This window comes from Topomyia yanbarensis, chromosome 3 (genome assembly GCF_030247195.1).
Source record: "Topomyia yanbarensis strain Yona2022 chromosome 3, ASM3024719v1, whole genome shotgun sequence".
NCBI lineage: Eukaryota > Metazoa > Arthropoda > Insecta > Diptera > Culicidae > Topomyia > Topomyia yanbarensis.
The window spans coordinates 129,878,437-129,899,287 of record NC_080672.1 but is presented as its reverse complement, the minus strand read 5'-3'; the positions used below and the strand labels follow the sequence as shown (position 1 = coordinate 129,899,287).

The 20,851-nt window shown below is 39.2% G+C and overlaps 5 protein-coding genes across 8 annotated transcripts in view; 3 read left to right on the top strand and 2 right to left on the bottom strand.

Annotated features, from left to right (window-relative positions):
• Positions 1–20,851, top strand: part of LOC131693941 (cx9C motif-containing protein 4) — a 48,302-nt gene that overhangs the window by 5,301 nt on the left and 22,150 nt on the right. The window contains exons 1-3 of one of the 3 annotated variants that reach the window (XM_058982222.1): positions 9,891–10,128; positions 10,247–10,320; positions 10,435–10,751. The exons of 1 other annotated variant lie outside the window; for it this stretch is intronic. In XM_058982222.1, coding sequence (XP_058838205.1) covers positions 10,254–10,320; positions 10,435–10,619 — 252 coding nt within the window. In that variant the 5' untranslated portion in view covers positions 9,891–10,128; positions 10,247–10,253 and the 3' untranslated portion in view covers positions 10,620–10,751. Of the gene's footprint in view, positions 1–9,890; positions 10,129–10,246; positions 10,321–10,434; positions 10,752–20,851 lie in introns of those variants that run through there. One more of the 3 variants, XM_058982223.1, reaches the window with a different exon arrangement.
• On the bottom strand, positions 1,959–8,691 carry LOC131693938 (zinc finger protein 354B-like). Of its 2 annotated transcripts, none has more exons than XM_058982217.1 (3): positions 8,594–8,691; positions 7,051–8,423; positions 1,959–6,991 (listed from the first exon to the last, which is right to left on the bottom strand). In XM_058982217.1, the coding sequence occupies exons 2-3, from the start codon at positions 8,419–8,421 to the stop codon at positions 6,122–6,124; spliced, it is 2,241 nt and encodes a 746-aa protein (XP_058838200.1). In that variant the 5' UTR covers positions 8,422–8,423; positions 8,594–8,691; the 3' UTR covers positions 1,959–6,121. The 2 variants fall into 2 exon arrangements, with proteins under 2 accessions (XP_058838200.1, XP_058838199.1); XM_058982216.1 differs by having other exon boundaries at positions 8,524–8,627.
• LOC131693944 (uncharacterized) lies at positions 10,852–11,049 on the top strand. Its single transcript, XM_058982226.1, has one exon. The coding sequence runs from the start codon at positions 10,852–10,854 to the stop codon at positions 11,047–11,049; it is 198 nt and encodes a 65-aa protein (XP_058838209.1).
• LOC131693940 (GPI mannosyltransferase 1) lies at positions 11,248–12,664 on the top strand. The gene has a single exon (XM_058982219.1). The coding sequence runs from the start codon at positions 11,248–11,250 to the stop codon at positions 12,583–12,585; it is 1,338 nt and encodes a 445-aa protein (XP_058838202.1). The 3' UTR covers positions 12,586–12,664.
• On the bottom strand, positions 16,319–19,712 carry LOC131693939 (dnaJ homolog subfamily C member 11). The gene is made up of 8 exons (XM_058982218.1): positions 19,536–19,712; positions 18,752–19,433; positions 18,491–18,698; positions 18,315–18,431; positions 18,059–18,250; positions 16,951–17,215; positions 16,760–16,889; positions 16,319–16,696 (listed from the first exon to the last, which is right to left on the bottom strand). Exons 1-8 carry the CDS (start codon positions 19,602–19,604, stop codon positions 16,671–16,673), a joined length of 1,689 nt encoding a protein of 562 aa, XP_058838201.1. The 5' UTR covers positions 19,605–19,712; the 3' UTR covers positions 16,319–16,670.

The window sequence follows — 20,851 nt, the reverse complement described above, 5'->3', positions numbered from 1 at the left end:
TTGTTACAGTACTGCTGATTGATTTTTATGAAGATCTGACATACGATGTGAAAAAAAACTGCTTTTTTCCAGTGTTTCAAAAATCACTCCAATCAGCAGGCGTTGATAAAACCATAGTTTGACAAATCATTAAAATCCATGATTTCATCACTCATGGTTTTTTGGCTCCTGAGGAGTGAAAACCGCCAAGGAGTGAAAACAGGTTACTAGATTATAATTGCAGCATACAGTTTAAAAGCCCGAGGTCAATTTAGATTTTCAATTTTCATTTTATCAAGCACAAAAGCAAAACAGATCCTTGGTACAGTTCATGGCGAAACCTTGGCGGTACACCTGTTTTGCATCCTTCCACTATGCATTTGAACTTTTGGATTTCATCACTTCAGCAGAAACTGTTTGGGACGGAGTGTGCTCCAAAACAATCATCGGTCCTTATTTTTTCAAAGAGGGAGAGACCATCCACAACGCACGCTACTGTTGGATTTAAGCGCAGTTTGTCTGTCCAGAAATGCATAAAGTCTGAAAAACTTCTATTTTCAACAAGCAAGACAGACCACACCGCAATCAAGTTCTTAAAGAGCAAATTCCCAGGACGCGTTGTCTCAAAAAATGGTGATTTGAAATGCCCTCCTCGTTCTCCGGATTTAACGGCGCCAAACTTTTTCTGTGGGGTTATTTGAAAAGTGAAGTGTATTCTAGCTAACCTAAGCATCTTGACGAACTCAAAGCTAATATACGAGCTGAAATTGCGGCGATTAAGCCCGAAACGCTGTCCAATGTCATGCAAAATGCCCGGAAAAGAGCTGCTTTTTTCAAATGAGGGTGGTCATTTAATCGACGTTGTATTCTAAACCTGGTTTATAATAAATGGGATAAAATATCCTAACAAAACTTGTTTACTTGTGAAAACGGCTAAAAATGCCGGAGTTGTTCAATATTGAAAAAGGATACATCCAGCTGGCGCATCCTGTACAATCTGCTGGGATAATTGAGAAATTAAACATACAAATCTTGAAGCCCTACTAGCAAAATTTGAAATTAAATTGGGTCTATAAGCGGCGCCAGAAGAAGAATCACAAACCGGAGTGGACAAGAGGAGCCAAAACCAGGAGTGAAAACCTAAGAGTCAAAACCAACTTGGATTGCTTTGATTTTTTTACTCACTCCTAGAAAGTGCATAACAATAATTGGTTTCCACCGCTCCTTTGGAAACAGGCTCCTTGCTGTGAAATGTGGGGTTTATTTGAAACACTGCTTTTTTCGTTTGCGAATTTTGCGCAATCTCTGTGCAACCTTAAAATCCATATGAAGAAGAAATGGTAATGTTATCACGCGCACACATTTTCACTTTTTATTGCAACAGTGTTTAGACAGATTACGCTGTTTTTTCTACTCGGTATAGGGGAAGATGGGGTAAAACGCACTCCCTAAGGAAATATGATCATAACTCAGCTATAGAACTTAAGAGAATTTAATTAATGATATCGTTTAGCCAACATTTTCCGCTGTAGTCACAATCATAAGGCTTTGCAAAATGTTCAAAAACAATAAAAATATTTGATTCTTCAAAACCATTAAAAATTACCTTTTGAAAAATAAGCGGGGCAAAAGGCACCTGTGCGGGGAAAAATGCCCCACAAAAACAGGGCATAATGCACTACAACAACGGGGCAGGATGCACCGCAACAACAAGGCAGAATGCTCGTTGAACAAGCAAGTAATTTTGTTTTTTGATGAGATATCATAAAAGTATGCCATTAAATAGCCTTAGGTTATGTAATTAGTAGGTTTTCAGAACGATTTTTCTGTTTTCGATTAAAAAATCAGCAAAATCAAAGAAGAGGGCATTTTGCCCCCGCTGGGGCACAGATATAAATTTAACAAAAAGTGAACTATTTAGTAAATTTTTCATATAAAGTGCGACAGAATATTGAAGGACGGTATAACTAGAACTGGAATGCACTGATATAATAGTAAAACAGCATTTATAAGAACTGAAAATCCTTGTTACACGAGCCACAATAATTACATGAGAAGAGCACGTTATTGTTTTTTGTTTATTTCTCGAACTGCTATTGATGTACGGTTATCAAACTTTGACGGTATACGTTTACTATGACGGACTTCCGATTGGTGTTACCCTTTTCTAAAAATTTTCAGCAGTTTCCGACCATGGCCGAAATTTCGAGAAGACCGACATAAAAGTTAACTTAGTAAAGAGTAAAAAAATGGGTGAGTAATGGGTAAAAAAAATCAATTTTTTATTCGCCTAACTGTTAATATTTAACATCTCCGGTAGTCTCGTGCAATCGTAGTGCCACAGTGACCTTCTTTTGTTTTAAACAGCCATGCGCTCCCCGCGCATACTTAGTATCGCACCCGCTGATCAATCTTTCTGAAAACAAACACTGAGGTAACTCAACAACCATTCAACGGATTGCCATTCGATGAACCACGGAAAACTGAATAAAAAAATTTACTCACAATTATTTTGAAGAAAAGTGAGTAAATTTTACTTAAAAAAATGAGATGTTTTAGTTTTTATGATATCATTTTCCGAAACTCAAACTATTTTCCTTTTTCCCTTTCTCATATAGCAAGGCTATGCAATCGGTCGAAATTTCGACTTTTTAACCGAGGCTCACAGGGCCGAGTCTTTTATACCTCTTATAGATCACAAAATGTCTGTGTGTATGTATGTGTGTGTCAAATAATGTCACTCAATTTTCTCAGAGATAGCTAAACCGATTTGAACTAACTTAGTTTTAAATGAAGGGTATAACGCTCTCATAAGCTCCCATAAGAATTTTTGGTTGATCCGGCTTCCGGTTCCTGAGTTACGGGTTGAAGCGTACGGCCACACAACAAATACCCATATAAACTGGTAATACCATTTTCAAAATATCAATTTTTTACTCGATTGAGTATTCACAAGTATGTGTGTAAACTTTGAAGTTAAAATTTGAAAAAGAACGAAAAATATATTTATTGAATCCCATAGTGCGCAACTTCCTTAAGAGACCTTACGAACAAGTTTCTAATTTGAAAAAAAAACAATAACTTCCATTTTTCGATCGATTTTGATAATAAACACGTAGTTAGATGCGAAATAATTTTTCTCTCCATATTTTAATTAGAATAAAGATGCTTTTTATAATAATTTGAGTAATTTTCATATTTTTATGGAAAAATCGAAAAATGTGTTACTTTTATATTGCTGTCCCAAAATCGCATAGTATTTTTCACAAAAACTTTATTGGTGCCGCATGTCCCGAAAAATAGTTTTTTTTTGCATAAATCAAGATTTTAAGGGAATACAGCAGTTTTCATCTATTATTTTGTGTTGCGTTTGATGAGATCTACAACGGTTGTACGTCATTTCGCGGAATACCATTTCCCGGTATACCATATTCCGGAAAACCATATCCCAGAATGTACTATTTCCCGGAAAACCATTTCCCGGAATGTACCATTTCCCAGAAAACCATTTCTCGGAATGTACCATTTCCCGGAAAAACCATTTCCCAGAATGTTCCATTTCCCGGAAAACCATTTCCCGGAAAATATATTAAACCACGTACCTTGCCACCACTCATTTTGATTACGCTTGCTACGCAGCAATTGTCAAACAAACTACGAAATTCTCTCGATTTTAGAACATAAAAAGTAGTTTGAAATTTTATTGATTTTAAATGTAAGTTAGAATAACATATCAACAATACTTCAGATATATTTATTTTGGGATTTTTATGGAGCATCTAAAAAATCCGGTTTTTCTTTCTTATGCATGCATGCTTCCTTGTCGTTATTTTTGGCATGTTTTTGATTTATATGTACTTTCTATTTCTATGTAGTTTCACATTCTTTTAAGTACTCTTTCAAAATATTCTTGGTGTTTTATTGGATTTAAGTACTAGTGGTCCTAACATACCTTCCCCATAGAAAATATGACAGTTCATAAATTTCACAGTCGACCGACGAAAACGGGTGCTTCGAGGTCGACAGATTAATTAAACGACCAAGTTGGGTTTCGTCGGTGGACAATTTTCGTCACCGTATTAATCGCCAGATTTAATCTGTGTGAATCTGGTTCCAGTTTTAAACTATCAACTAATCGATCGATTTAATTGGTTGAAATAGAGCGATTTCAACAGATTTCGTCTGTCATATTTAATCGATTGTCGCGTCGGCTGACGTCCATGTTAAACCCCCATAAGAGTCGGAGCAACAATCGACCGATCTATTGGTGGCATAGTCGGCCGATTGTGCCGACGCAAACCGATTTAGTCGGTGGGAAAATCGGGAGGATTTTCTGTGGGGTTATAACTTTTTGAATTATAATTGTTATTCTATAAGCTTATTCGCCTTCTTTTGGAGATGAGCAAATCATGAAAAATATTTTTGAATTTGTCTTCTTTAAAATTTGAATACTTTTTTTTGAAAATTAATAATTCTTAACAATCTTCTTTGAGACTTTGCCTTTTTTAAGCATAGTCTGTTTTCTGGTACTTTATTGGTTTATGAGAGCTTGTTTTTTATTAATATGATCAGAGAGCAAAGATAAGGTGTCAAGCGAACCAAACAAAAACTTGGAATGTAGAAGAATGTCATCATGTTTTATTCCAGCACTTTCAATCAATATCTATAAAGCTTATCATATCTTGATTGTAAATTTTATTTGTCGCGGAATAATGTGAAATAAAGAATAGAGGAGAATAGGTTAGTTTAGTTTAAAAGTTGGTAGCTCTCTCGGTGTTCCATCTAAATATACGTAAATGGAATGACTCATACAAAAGGAAAAATATTTCTTTTTCACGGATTCCTTGTTAAAATAATTTAACAAATCCAAGATTACTCTTCTGTAACGGCGAAAATGAAATCTTTTGATTTCGACGATAAATTTAACCCATTCCTCTGGAAGACCATTCACGAAAAAAGTAGTTAATTGTAAACGCTCGTGATAATTAAAGTTTTTAGAAACCAGAATTCTCTATATGTAACCAGGCCACGTTTATGCAGGTCCACAAACATCTTGGAAGGTAAAAAACACATGATTCGTTGGGCTGTTCAGTCGGTTCCGACAGCATGAAGTAACAAGTTACTTTACGCTTGTTCGGACATGCCGTAGACTCAGGTGATTCGCATTTCTAATGCCAAAAGACCCTGACCCCTACGGTAGCAGACAAAAGGTTAAGTCGCCGGTGAGCTCTAAGCTTGCATATATGATCCTTCCACGCTTTTCTAAACTTTCTCCTTTCAACACCTTGCTCTCCCTTGAGTACTATGGCTCTAAATATTGAAAAATATACTTCACCTTCCAGTCCCTTGCTAATTAAATGCCGAAAAAACTGTTGACTGTTTCTATAAACTCGGCTCAAAATCTCTAGTGGATTGTTCATGATATTGCCTTCTATAAAATGATAAGATTTTGAATGCTATAGAATACCATATATGTAAGTCAACATAGCTCTGGATTTGTTCTTAAAGTTCAAATTACATGTTTACTTTAGATTTCAATAGTATAAATAATTACCGAGAAAAAGTACATTCCGGGTAATGGTATTCCGGGAAATGGTACATTCCGGGAAATAGTATTCCGGGAAATGGTACATTCCGGGAAATGATATTCTGGGAGATGGTACATTCCGGGAAATGGTTTTCCGGAAAATGGTACATTCCGGGAAATGGTTTTCTGGGAAATGACATTCCGGAAAATGGTTTTCCGGGAAATGGTAAACCGGGAATCGACGTACAATCATCTACAACCTATACTAGATTACTTGAAAGTACAAAATCCCTGTACTGCCCATTATCCTAAGTCAGCCCTATGTTCTACAGAACTCCCCATCTACATGTGACTGACTTGCACTTATATAAATCTAGAAAAGTGTTAGTGTTCCAATACTGCTTAAACACAGTGGCATCGGACACCGTACATTACAATCTGTTTCTCTATCAATGTTTCCTATAGTTTAAGATGCATAACTTATAGTAGCTTTGGAAAAATATATTCATTGCAAACCAGTCGTTAAATCGTTTAGTTTTGGGCAACATTAGGAGAGTAGATCATTTCAGCTTCAACAGAAATCACCGCTTGGATATTTTGAGAAAACTGTAATTGCTACGATCCCGATGTTTGGACTTCAAATAATAGTTTCTCGCAATCCTTCACTTTTGTCAAGGATGTCGCATGTTCAGGAGCACTCATATTTGTACACATAGAATCACCTGCAGGCATAATAGTGCAGTTGGACGCTACGGGCTTACATTGTGAAACATCGCAATGATTACCGCTGGTACGATGAGTAACTCGTTGTTCCTGGCCTGCCGCAGAATGTGTCCTAGAATGCGAAGTCAAATGCGTCAGTCGACTGAATCGACGATCACAAACATCACACGCAAAACGTTTCTCCGTTGAGTGGACTTTTCGGTGACCGTAATACGTAGACGATGTTTGGAACCGTTTCGAGCAAATTTCACACTTGTAAGGCCTATTCCCGGTGTGAGTGTTTTCATGATCCATAAAATCTCTACGTTGTCCTATTCGAAGGCCACAATAGCTGCATTGATATTGTTTCCGATGTTTTCGCATGTGTGAATGATAGTTGACCCTAGCCGACATTCGTTTACCACAGATCAAGCATTGGTAGTCTTTCGTAAACTTCTCATTTACTACTGCATTCATTCTCCGTGCTCTATTCTTTTTAGACCCCTTAAATGCTGCAGGATCATGGCTTAATATATGACGTGAGTGTTCAGCATTGGACAGAAAACGCTCATCACAAACCGTACAAACAAATGGTTTTTCTTTAAAGTGATAACGTCGTTTGTGTTCAACCAGATTGGACACTCTGTTAAAAGTTGCATCGCAGAAAGGGCAATGGTTTGGTTTTTCCTTGGTATGAACTCGCATGTGTAATTTCAGTTCGTAGCCGGATGAGAGAACTTTCCCACAAATTTGGCATTTCATTGTTTCCGGTTCAGTATGGATCTGTGAACAAAAATCAATAGTAGAGAGTTGACTTTTACTAAAGGTGTGCTAATAAGTACCTTGATATGATACTGATAACCTCGAAGCGATTTCAGCACCTTTCCACAAACATCGCACGTCAATGGTCTATTATACTCGTGACTGTTCTGCTCGTGCAACAATCTTGTTCCATAGCTAGAAAACCTTACATCGCAAGTTCGACACTTTAACGGTTTCAAATGCATCAAGAAATGTTTATTCAATGATGCAAGAGTTTTCAACGTAATTTCCTGTGAAACACATTCGGTACAACGATATGGTAACATAGCAATATGTTCTGGTAAGTGATGCTCAAGTTCCTCAATGGACTCGTGTTCCTGACTACATATGAAACATTTGTTTCGCGCTTTTTTCAAATCTCGTATAGTTTCGTGAACAGTTCTTCGTTCGCACCGTTCTTCCAGCGTCAATGCTTGCTGTTTGGAGATTCGAAGGGGATTACGCTTGCAAACAGAATCCTCAATAAACGTAGATTCGTCATTGTCCTCTATTGTTAGAAATTCAATGTTTTCATGCGAATCCAAATTGGCTTCTATTTCCAACTGTATAGTCTGTGAGCATTCTCTGTTATAATCTATTGTTTCAATAATTAAACTATCACAGTTACGATCATCATACGCAATTGTATTCTCATTGGTGTCTTGTATACTTTCTAGTTGAGGGTCACATCCGTTATTCACTTCTCGCAAGTTCAGGATTTTTCTATCGTATTTCTGTAATATTATGTCAAACTGCGACCATCGAGATATTTTCAATTCCTGCCCTAGAGCCCAAGTTAAGACCTCGTCAGCTTGCTTCAGGTTTCCTATAAATAGACTTATTGTCATATCCTGGAAAACTTTTATACTATTTCCTATCCGTATAGCGTCGTTTACATCGTCATCAATAATGTTGTAGAAATGCAGAATATTATTATTTCGATAATGGTGCCAACGCTCTAATTTTTCACTGTCTACTCGCTGATTGAAGCTTTCGAAGTCTAAGATCAACTCTTCCAAGACATTCCTCACAGGAGCTACGTATTCCTCAGTTATATGTTCCGCACAGTCTAATTTCGTTGTGCGTGGATCTACTACCGTGGTCCTTGGTCTACCGCGTTTAATAGGAGTGCGGATTTTGTTTAGTTCTAGCCCAAAAATGGTTGGAACCGCGTTCGGTTTCAACTTGGCAGGTTTACCGTATTTCAGTATATCTTCCGGTTGAAAGTGATTGATACAAACGCTTGCTGTTGTACCTGGTTTCCAATTATCACCTCTCTTCACAGCTCGGATCCAACGGTTTCGAAGTTCGGGATCATCGGGAAATTTAAAAGTACTGATTACACTCTGACCCTTTCGCAGCACCGCATCGTAATTAGAATTGCAGTCTGAAACGCAACACTTACGGACCATTTCTATATGAATCAAACGAAACATAACAGTTAGTGTTATTTACTACCAAGCAGCAAATTTTGCAACATTTTTGGTTTGCAAAGAACGTAAAATTATAATTACCAAAACACAACCAGTAATTTCAAAGGTTTCTAATTTTGGAGCGGATCTACCATGACGAGTAACTGTTTACCTTAGTTATGTTTACCAACAGTGGTATACTGTCGCCACGATTTAGAAGTTTTGGGGTAATACACACGCAAAAATAAAACAACCTACAGAATAAGTTCTTTTAACTTAAATTTAGGTACTTTTGAGATGTGCGTCGCTTTCCCACTTATTATTTTAGTGTTAGTATTGAGTTCTTGTCGGCCGGTCTCACGAAAGCTAATGCAGGTTCTTGGTTGAAAACAAACCCATTTGCTTTTGCCGTCTTTGTTAAATTTTTATAATTTTCCACCAGCTAGTGATGTAGGATTTGTATCATGTCACGTGTACGTGCATAAGCCGTAGAAAAGTCTATAATGTAGTTTTTGCTTGGAGCGAAACTGATGGCGATTTCGCTTGAACCCGAAACTGAGTCAGGTTCTAAACCCAACCGCTGTCAGTTCATACATTTTGACAGCAGTTGGGGTTAGAAACTGACTCAGTTTCGCTTCAAACGAAAACCACATGAGTCAGTTCCCAGTAAACGAAATGGCGGCTAGGCGCGTTAAAATACATGCTGGCGAGCGGTAGGCTATTGAAACATTGTTCTAGGCAACCCGCCGTAACTCGCCAGCAACCCACCCTGATAGTGTGGGTTTCTAATCCCAACTGCTCTCAAAATGTATGAACTGACAGCGGTTGGGGTTAGAAACTGGCTCAGTTTCGGGTTCAAGCAAAAACGCCATCAGGTATGTTTGGCTTCCGACTATCAATCAAAATACGCTGTGTTACAAACGTTACGTTCCGAGCCCCAGCTCGGAATGACATTTGCTGCGCTCTCTTTGTTTACTTGGCTGATCAGCTGTTCTTTAGAAAGCCTGTCACGCGTGTTTTTTTGAAAAGGGCCAATAAGCATACTGTCAAAATTTACTTTGAGAGGAAATTCTGGCCAAACCATCAATCGCCGATTATTAGTGACAGCAGTAAACGAAAGAGAAAACTTTTCTCTTTTATAAAATGCCAACGTCCACTCTTGGCGAGCTACGGTTTGTCCAGAATATTCTCTCAAAGTGAAATTTGACAGTATGCTTATTGGCCGTTTACAAAAAACACGCGAGCTGTGAACAGCTGATCAGCCAAGTAAACAAAGTGCGCACCGTATGTCATTCCGGTCGAGCAGGGGCTCGAAAAGTACCGCTATGTAACGCAGCGTGTACTGGTTCATTCGTCTCTCTCGCTATTATCTCTGATTACCGCGTGTGTAACATAGCGGTACTTTTCGAGCCACTGCTCGACAGGAATGACATTTGGTGCGCTCTTTATTTACTTGGTTAATCAGCTGTTCTTTGGAAAACTTGTGAACAGCTGATTCGCCGAATAAACAAGGAGCGTAATAATTGTCATTCCGGTCGAGCAGGAGTTTGGAAAGTACCGGTAGGTAACGCAGCGTGTACTGCTTCATGCATCAAACGACTACCGGACTACCCTGATTGTATGTTTCAGTAACCATTTTCCTACCACGAAAATAGTAAACTATTTAAAAAAAATTACTGAAAGTTTTTCTGGGATGTAAAATATCAGGTAATGTGCAATGTTTTTTGAAGATAAGAAGTGAATGAACAAATATAATCACATAGTGCTATATTTTAAATATGATCATTAGGTATGTAGCTACAACTTATATTTTTTCATATTCTAGTTTTCGAATGTCAAGGAATGATACGAAAGATCCGTGCAAACGTAGTGCTTGTAGGATACAAACGTGTCTAAAAGGTACACTTTGGCCAAACAAATGTAACTTCATAGCATACGAAGTAAAAGTTCACCCGGCACTCTTACGTAATCTAACCGCAACACCGTTTTTACTTTCATTTTCTGCGTCTACAGAAAACAGTTATGACGAAACCAGATGCTACGATGTTCTGGAGGACATGCGTCAGTGTTGTTTGAAGTGGCATCAAGTATCACTGTGCTGTTCGGGAATCAAACTGGACCGCGATTACAGGCTAGAAAAGATAGCTGCTGACCGTGAGCGTCAAGAGAAAAAGTTAGCTCAAAGCAAAACGATATAAAGGTACAATGAACCAAGATCCCCGCCGTCGATTAATTGTTCCCAAACGCAGTTGGATTCAACGAAATCCTCGATTGTTCGTGACGGTTTTTACCACTACATCACTGTTAATTTTTTTCTCCAAACCTTTGTACGACGCATTTATCGCGGACGACCCGCTGGAGAAAAAGGTATACCGTTCAATTCGGATCGGTCCGAAGTAAACCGTTATATAGAACGTCATCCTTGCAACTATGGACTCGGTGAAGAAAGCGAATTTAAGAATACGGAATTATCCCATTCTGCTGGGTAAGTGTTCAGTTGCAGCTGCTGCTTATGCTACTTGCGTTACAACGGATCTGAATGTGTCGCACAAGATGTGCGAGCAGGAGTTCCAACTTTTTAAACAGTGTTTACAGAAAGCAGCTAGTGATATGAAAACAAGACTTTGAACTATGAATACGTGGACTTATCATCAGATCAAGTAGTGTGTAATGATTAGCTATAATTATTAATCAACCTAGTGTAGTATCAGAATAAACTGTATTTAATAATGTAGGTAGGTCAAATTGACTCGTTTACATTCTTATCAATAAGTTGTCTTTTTTTGCAGATTGCCCCTATAGGATAGGTTCTATTGCAGTAACACTATGATATCTTTTAAGAAACATCTTATGATCGGTATCGGAATTAGATTTTTTCTCGTATACTACGGTGAAGTTCAAGACAGTCTATCAGATGTCCAATACACCGATGTGGATTACCGTGTGATCACCGATGGAGCTAGTCATGTTCTAGACTTAAACTCGCCGTACAAGCGGCATACTTTCCGTTACACGCCACTTTTGGCATATCTAGTTCTGCCAAATCTACTGATTCACCACACCTTCGGCAAATTTGTTTTCTCTTTGTTTGACATTTTGATTGGTTTGTTGATAAAATGGATTCTGTTGAATTGTTACAGAGAAAACAAAATTTCCATAGAAAAAAAGCTTTTGAAGCTGGAGACACTAAACAACAGAAACAAGTACTTCATCAAAAGGAAGAATGAAAATCTTAGCAACAGCAATGAAACGTTGCCACCGAAGTATATCCGGATGGCAGAGTTAAGCGCATACTTCTGGCTGTACAACCCGCTAACCATGGTGATTGCAACACGAGGAAATGGAGATTGCGTATCGTGTTCGTTGGTTCTCATAGCTGTCTATTTTCTCCTACGGAACAAACAAACCACTTTGCAGTATTTCGTGGCTGGACTTTTTCTTGGACTGTCCATCCATTTCCGGCTCTACCCGATTGGTTTTTGTCTGGCATTCTACCTTGCGGTGCTCGACAAACCTTTGCAAACCTTCACAGATTACACTCAGGCTATTCTCATACCAAACGCAAAACAACTGGCCCTGGTATTTGGAACCATAGCAGCTTTGATTATATCGACCAGTTTTTTCTATTTCTTGTACGGTCATCAATATTTTTACGAGTCGATTCTGTTCCATTTAGTTCGAAAAGACACTCGCCACAACTTTTCCCTTTATTTTTACCTTCAATACCTTAGTATCAACTATTCCATAACTTTGCTGGAGAAAATTCTCACCTTCCTGCCGCAGCTTATCCTGATAGTCACACTAACCATTCGGTACGGCAAACATCGTCAAACGCTGGGATTTTCCCTATTCACCATAGCTTTTGTGATGGTCACCTACAACCCAGTGGTAACATCGCAGTACTTCGTTTGGTTTCTGTCACTGCTGCCGTTGAGTGTGAAAAATTTCAAAAACATTGGCCTCCGAAAAGCAATTTTCATGCCAGTGATGTGGTTCATCTCCCAGGGCGGCTGGCTGCTGCCTGCTTATCTGCTCGAGTTCAAAGGCTGGAACACGTTCGAGTTCGTCTGGATTCAAAGTGTGGTATTTTTCTTCTCCAATATACTAATACTGCAGATGTTAGTGTCGAACTATGATGTGAGTTACAATTATAAGATAGATTGAAGATTTGACGAGTTTAAATTTGAAATCATTCTGTGGTACATTTTGTAATCGGAATAAAAAAAATATGTAAAATATTTTATAACTTGCGAAATGAATTTGAAGAATATCACCTGCGTAAATCTTTTAAGGTTAAGTGACGCCAAAATCACAACAAAGGTTCGGATATGTTCGGGTTACGTTACAGCATCTGTGTGCGGCTAGAACGTACTACAACCGATAGGAGATTGCACGCGCACAAGCGTATCATTCAGCAATCAGCTGAATGATTTTTTACCACGTGTTTCATTTGTTTTGAAAAACAAAAAGGTACAAATTTCCCAAACGAATCAAAATTCCGTGAAGAGAATCTATTAATCTGCATGTGCTAACATGCTTACATATAGTGATACAATTTCTGAACAATCTGAGATAAGACATTCAAGTTACTGAAGATTTTGATTTAAGCGCCAATGCATTTTATTGATTTTGACGATGAAATAAGAAGCCGAAACGAGAGTAGCCATTTTAGCTGCAGGCTTGTAACACTCTCCACGATGTCCTTAAGCGCATCAGAAACGCGAGAAAAGTAAATATCAATTACACAAGTTTAGAACAAAAGTCAATTGGACAGAGCCATCTTCTATACTGCACATAATCGCAACTCAGGCACGTTTACCCTCTGGCGCTTGTTGATCATTCCGTATGCCTTCTCCCTGGCTCGTGTTTGTGTCCAAGTCGTTGTCACAAGAGCTTTGATTTTCGCTGTTACATGTTTGATGCTTTTTGTGTTTTCGAGTGACTCTGGTATAGCCGTATTGTTTATTTCTTCCCTAGGTATATTAACTATTGGCAGTGCCGCAGCGTGGTTGTCCAGCGCCCTCGGCGGAGTCTCAGTGAAAATGGAACACTTAACCTCACTTAGTTTATAAAGCAAATCATGATTTCAACACTCTAGACGTCACGGCATTAGCTTTGCGACCCTTTGTTGTTTACATTGGCTTTCTTTTACAGTACCTAAAACTGGCGCATCATCCTGACTTATTTTATATTTCTATTCTCTCTAATTTCATAAAGCATATCATGATTTTAGTGCCCCCTGAGGCTGGCGCCCTAGGCGGTGGCCAACCACACGCTACGGTCCTGAATATTGGCATGCGGGTACGGTAGAATATTTATTTTTCTTTGTTTTGAAATGAGTCGTTTTAACTTTTTTCAAGGTTTTTCGGAACGTGTCCAATGGGAAATAGACAGAATTAATAAACCGGAAACGGTAACACTTCACCCTTCATTGGACACACTCGGAAAAGATAGGTCCTCAAGCAGGAATCGAACCTGCGATCTCCCAGTCTCTAGTTGGGTGCGTTAACCACTCCGGCATTGAGGAACTGTGACGATGCATCACAGATTCCCAACAGTATCGTGATCCGCGCCACAGTCTCAATACCTACAGTGGACCGTTCTACCCCCAATGCCTCTCATAAGCGAATCGTCGCCGCCCCTTCCCAGGTAGAATTCACTCGTTAGTCTATTTTAGCTCCCCTGTGGATCACGTTCAGGCTTGAGATTTTCATCGTTTTGTTTCCCATTAGCGAGCTTCCGGTTCATTCTTTCTGTCTATTTCCCATTAGCCACGTTCCGAGTGGCATATTGTTTGACCGGCATTTGTTTTTTGACCGGCTGTCTATGGTGTATCAGCAGATGTCGAAGGCTGTTTTGCGGTGTTAGTTGTTTGGTTACAGGTTACACGTGGCCTTCGAAAGCCAAGTAAAACGATATAGGTTGGTTCATCCACATTCGCACTGCCCTGGCAACGTTGAGAATGCCAAAGAAAAAGTTTATCCAAGTGTCGTTGAAGGCGAATTCCACGTTTCCATACTTCGACATTGATCTATTAATATAACCCGTGCTAGTACGAGGTGCCAAATCATGTTGGCGAATTTCCGTTAGATCAAGGTCGGAGGATCTTGGTTTTGATGTTCTCATATTCGACGTCGTGTGGCATGTTGTTCTTCACTACAAAGTTTTCTTCCTCGGCTTGGTACTTGAACGTTGATGTAACTGTATGTGCGAAAATGCTGTAAGAACAAGTTCCATTTTCAATTTGATAAATTCCACATCGTACGTTGTAGGTCTAAGACGGATCTGAGAAAAATCAATCGCGATTGTGTACAGCGGTTACCGGTAAACGAATCATCGCTGTCTGAATTCCTCTATATCCCTTTCTTAACCGGATCATCACGTTCACGTGCACCTTTCCTAGGTTACACTACTGCTTCAGTGCACCTCTCAGCTCGTCTGCCGACGTGATTTCATCAAGGTCCTTGCACACAATCGCCATCTCCGGGTTGTTTAACTTCTGCCTTTTCACCCATTGATTTAGTAATAGTCTCCTGCAAAGTCAGAGCTGCTAGTCGTGGGATCCTTCTTCAACTAGAAGAGCATATCGTCTTGTTGGGTGCGCCTGATTTTTACCACGTTTTCCTCCAAGTGCTTCAGCTCCAGGTCCTCTCTTTGGGCCTTCTGGCTAGCCGTGGGATTTTTTTCTTCTTCTGCTCCTTTTTTCGCTCTTTTGTTTTTGCTGTTTCCCACGCTTCTCCTTCCGACCTACTACGGTACTCCAGCTTTCTACCTGTTGAGTGACGTACTTTCTCACGGCAACAGCGTCCTCGAGTGTCTGCTTCTTGAGTCCGCCTGGTCTTTCGTCTCCTAGCGAGGCTCTTGTCCTTTTTGGAGTCGTTTTCCACTCCAATCTGGGTATTCAGAGCCGGATCGGCATAAAATCGGGAATTTTCCAACCGAACATAGTACCATCAGTAGAACAGCACGCATATCAGCCGTCCAATTCACGATCCGTGTCATCTCCGTTGACGTTCGCCATGACCAGTATGCCAAAAGCAGGATGTTACTGCCGTCTAGAGGTTAAAAAATTGACATCCCTGCATGAACTTGAAAGAAAAACAAAATTCAATTCATGCCCGCCACGATGAATGAAATGTTTGGTTCGTTTCCCTCGTCATTCGCTCTCCCTTCACAGCAAAAGTACACCAAATATAGATTATGCAGTTCACTTATGCTCGAAAATGTAGAAAATACTTACAACGTTTAAACTGTCCACAAAACAACAAATGAATGATTTGGTTGGGGAAGAAATTTATATTTCCTCTGCACTCAAGCATTCGACTCTGCATGAAGTTTCAGTCAGTTGGAAAGGTATTGAATGAGGAAGGCGATGAATCTGAATGTTGGTTTCGGTAAATACAAGCAGAAATAGGTAACTGGTAAGGAACTGGAAAGTGGTTGAGTTCCTGAATTGAATTCACATCTGCTTTTCAGAAATGTATGATGTAATACAGTATCCGTATTTTTAAATTCCATTGGAATCGGAGTTTTGGTTCCTGTGTTACGGGTTGAAGAAGGCAGACACATGCGAATTTCCCATATAAACCGGTATGATCATAATATCTAAATGATGCAAAACTAATTGAAATGAGTTCTAAATTGCTCAAAATTGTTGATTTTGATCACTAACTGCAAATTAAAGACTCTGACTACTTCCGAATTCCGGAAGATCCGAGGGAATGGCTAAGTCCCAAAATTAGATTCACACCTGTTTCTCATATATTGCTGACTGGATTGTCACAATCTTAGTCTTACATGAAGGGTATAGCATTCACATTGATTTCAACCGAATTTCATTTGAACGAAGTATTTGTTCCGAAGTTGTGGGTAAAAGAATCCGATCAGACGTGACTTTCCCATATCAACCATTTTATTATTCTCCTATAAAAGGTTATGCAATCACTCTGAAAATCGACTTTTTAACAGAAGCCCAGATGGCTGAAACTCTTATACCAAATATCAGACCCCTGTGGTGCGTTAGATACTAAATGCATCTGTTTGAAGACCTGGAAAAGGATGTTCGAAGTAGAAATGCCGGAATGTTTCATTCTATTTGGTAACATGTTTTTAGGCAGTTGAATAAACTAAGCAGCTATAACAAATTAATGGTGAAATATCCTCGTAGTTTTTGTGCTACACAATAACACTCGGTTTTCAACCTTCTTAGCAAGGTTCTAGCTTGAAATGAACTTAGCAGGTATTTTGGTTTAGTTTTGTGTTTGGCTGCCGTTTGCTGCAAAATAACTCATTTTAAAATCAAACCGTTCCTGTTACGATTTTAACGTTCACGTGTTACCATTTTCAGGTATCCTAATATCTTCATTGTCAGCCACACTGATACTAAAAGACCGGTTCTGATACTCATAGTCAATTCGTAATAGTTTGTCTTCTCCGTAACAGGGATCGTAGAATCCGGGTAGTTCACTCTACAAGCAAAGTACGCTGATGTTTCCATCGAAATAATAATACAGTATCGAGCAAACTAACCTTCGTAGATCCGTACAGCATCAATCGTGAATCTTTCACCAGGCACTGAAGGGGAATTTTGACATCAATCACATCTGGGTTATGCTGAATAAAACCCATTTCATCGTGCTGCTCGACCGACACATTTTCATCCCGTCCAAATTTTCCGTAAAGTGCAGAGACTATGATTAGCCCTTTACGCTTCTGCTCGTCGTTACGAATACGTTCGTACATAGCACCCATTAGAGCAATCGCAGATTCAGCTTCCCGACGCTTTTCTGACATCCTGTTGAAATGATTTGTATTGTTTTAGGGCTTGCAAATATTACCAGTGAAAGAACGGCTGAGTTGCGTAAAGTGTGATTACAGATGCAAACGATAACTTTGTTGTTTTTTAAAATTTGTTTTTATCAACTATTATTCTATTTTACTTTCCGTTATTATTACTATTTGAACACATACTAGGAGACTTTTTAAATTGTGTCACGTTTTTATGGTGGCGGTGGAATAAATTATGATATATTATTATAGAGGATGGGGAATAGGCTAAAAAGTGACGTAACATGTTACTAATGAAACAAAAAATCGTGACGTGCCGGGAAGAGGGGATTGAAGAACTTTATAGAAAATAGTGGGGCCCAGGGGGTCAATTTTTGCGTGACATAATTTATAATTAGTCCTAGTTTGTATTCAGATTTTGTTTTATTTTCATCTTTTAGAGTTGAGTGATTGATGAATACAAGCTTTATGGTTACTGTTATCTGAAACACAAGCCTTACAGTTCGATACTATGTTATGCAGCAATATGACGGATTGATTTTTCGATCTGTGACGGTCATTGAAATGTCAGGAAATAGGTACAAGTCTAGCACTTAGTTCCTCACATTCTAATTATCATAATAGTTGAACACATTAATTCGGCATATTGCAGAATAAAACTGAGTGTCAAACCGCAAGCCTCGTGTTTCAAATAACAATAAACTTATATTCGATAATAAATAACAATTAACTTATATTCGCGATCATTCAATTCTAAAAGATGAGAATATCCAAAAGGACTTAGCAGCGGAAACTATTTTGTCAAAATAATGCTACAATAGCTGTAAAGCCAAAGACACAACCAACTTACCTTGTGCGATTGATTTCCTTGATCTTCTCAATATTTCGCTGCTTCGCAGCCAGGTTCATCGGATCAATAATGACCTTCTTCAGCACAAAGTACGTTACCAGCGGAGTAATAGTGGCGTAGAAAACTGCCGCCGGAATGATTTCTTCGCTCAAATGAATTGGAAAAAGGTACGTCTGCGTTGAACGAATAATTCTGTAGATTGCAGCCGTTGGCTGAGTTAATCTGAGGGCAAAATATTTATATTGACTTTTCTTACTTAACTTTCAAGGTAACGCCCGTGGGCACTCCCACGCTGACAGTTGCCACCACGGAACTATACTTGGATACCTTTTTCTCTGCCCCATATTCTGCTAGAAATCCGAATGTACCTCCCCTGAAAAGTATACTGTGTTTACGTCAAAATCAATCTATATAATATGAACAATGCTTTACTTCAAAGCTACTCTCAGTTTCAGTTCCTGTTCGACGAGTTTTCGAGTATAACTGGCAGTAAGATAACAGTGTGGAATCCCGAGAGTGGCACTTAAATTGTAATGATACTTATCCGTGTTATGCTCGATTGTAGTGGACATTGAGCTCTGTAGACCAGCGTTGTATGTCAAATACCCGACCGTATGTTTATCTAGCTGGATAGCCAATGCTGTAAAAGATGAGCTCTCATTAACCATAATTTGCAACAAGTACACTTCTTACTTCCAGCAATTCCCGGGATAATAGCGTTTTGTCTAAAATTGACCGTCGTTCCCCCGTTTAGGAAGAGCCGATTTGTTAAATTTCTTGAACCTTTAACGCCCAACACCGGCCCGCTCCCTGCTCCACAATCCACCTCAAACCAGCCCTTATGGATAAGCCTTCGTCCAGAAAGCAGAAAGTTTCCGCTGCCTACCCCATTTTGCAGGTGTAGATTGCCGGAAAGCGTGGCAGTGTCCGTCCTGGAGAGAGGAGCCTCAATCGATTGTGACATGCTCATCCCCGACACTTCGATCACTGGGAATAATCCCCCATCGTCGTAGTCTCCTTCGTACTTGCTGAAAACATCGGTCGCATTGATTTGAACCGTTATGTTTCCTCGCGGATTCGTCTTCTGTTGCAATCGACGCTCTTCTCGTTCCCGTGCCAACCGCTCGTATTCTTCTCGAATTTCAGCCGGTGTTCTGGTTCGGTGAATAAGTTCCCATCCTTCCGTTTGTAGACCCTTGTTCCCCAGCGAGTCGTAAATCGCTCGCTGATGCGGATCCGAAAGAACTTCATACGCCTTTTTCGTTCGGTTGAACATCATCTCCGCTTTCTCTTTGTTACGCACATCGACATGCTTGTCCGGGTGGTAAATTCGGCTAAGACTCCTATAAGCGGTACTTATTTCCTCCGGTGAGGCCTGTTGAAGCCGGAATGGTTTTGATGTAATCGAAAGGTTATATTACGAAACGATTATTTCAACAGGTCATATGCGCTAGTTTTCAATCAAAATATCACTTACATTGTGCGGAACATTGAGAAAAGCATAGTAATCCTCCTCCACGTATTCTAACTCTTCGTTATCGTCCATGCCGAAAATGATTTTTACACAAAATTTCAAATATTTCTTGCAACTGCTTTTGAATTATTTTTTCAGACATCCACTAGCTCGCCACCGTCAATCATATCACTCTGCTCGAAATGTCAAATTGTTTTATCAACGTCGTTGGTTTTATCCAGAGCTGCCAGATGATTTTCTTGAAAATTTGTAAATATTTTAAAAGTGCCAAAAATTCAAAATTTTTGCGACTGCCCAAGGACGATTCAGACGATACATCAGCTTCCGTCAACGGCAACTGAACGTCACGGTTCCGTCAGGATCGTCTGAATCGTGCTTAAAGCATCTTCCAATTAGCCTGTGCACGCTGACGAAGTCGACTGATAAGTCGACATAAAATGAAGTTGAACTAGTCGGTAAAAAGTAGCTAAAAATTCAATTTCTGCTAGCTGAGCTGTGTCGCATCAATTACTATCAGCCATCCGTGTGTGCGGAACGAAAAAATCAATAAGTAGTTCAATCACAATAGGATCGCTGCGGCACCAATAACTTGGTGTCAGTTGAATGCATATGTCACGGCTTGATGCTTGCAGAAGGGAAAAAAGAATGGCTTGTCGCATGGTCGTTCTAGGCGAAGATTTTGAAGTAGAATACTTCTAACGTTTCAATATTTCAGTTAAGAAATTTTCCCAGATTTGAAATGCGAATATCTTCCGTTCTACTGGACGAAATCGCAATATTTTTTTTGCCGTTTAATCAAACGGTAATTGGCTTCACATACCGTTTGTCAAATGTGAGCTTTTTTCAAAAACTCTACTTCACTCACAAGAGTTTTCAAATTTGGAACAATAAATTCAGTACAAAATGCCAGTATCATCTTGTGCATCCCGTAGTCTGCAGATATATAGCTTAAGGTGTAAGGATCAACATTGACTAAGACTGCAAATTGATCCGATTTTACAGCAAAAAGATATTCTCATTTAAAGTTATGTGCTGCCTCTCTTTCTCGCATATGCTTAGAATAGGAAATTTCAAAAAAATCGGTTGGTCTTCAAAGTTGAATAACTCTCTCGGGGAACCTTAAATCAATATGCAACCTTCAAGAAAGCTGTTTGTTATAGAATAAGCTATGTGACCATAAGTTTTGAGGTACGCAGAGTTACTGTGGAGTTTTTTTTATTTGATTTTAAGTTCATATTTCCGAGTTTCCATATATATTACTATAGAATCTTGAAACCTCTTGTGGGTGAACTAGAGCTATCGGAAACAGGTCATATTTT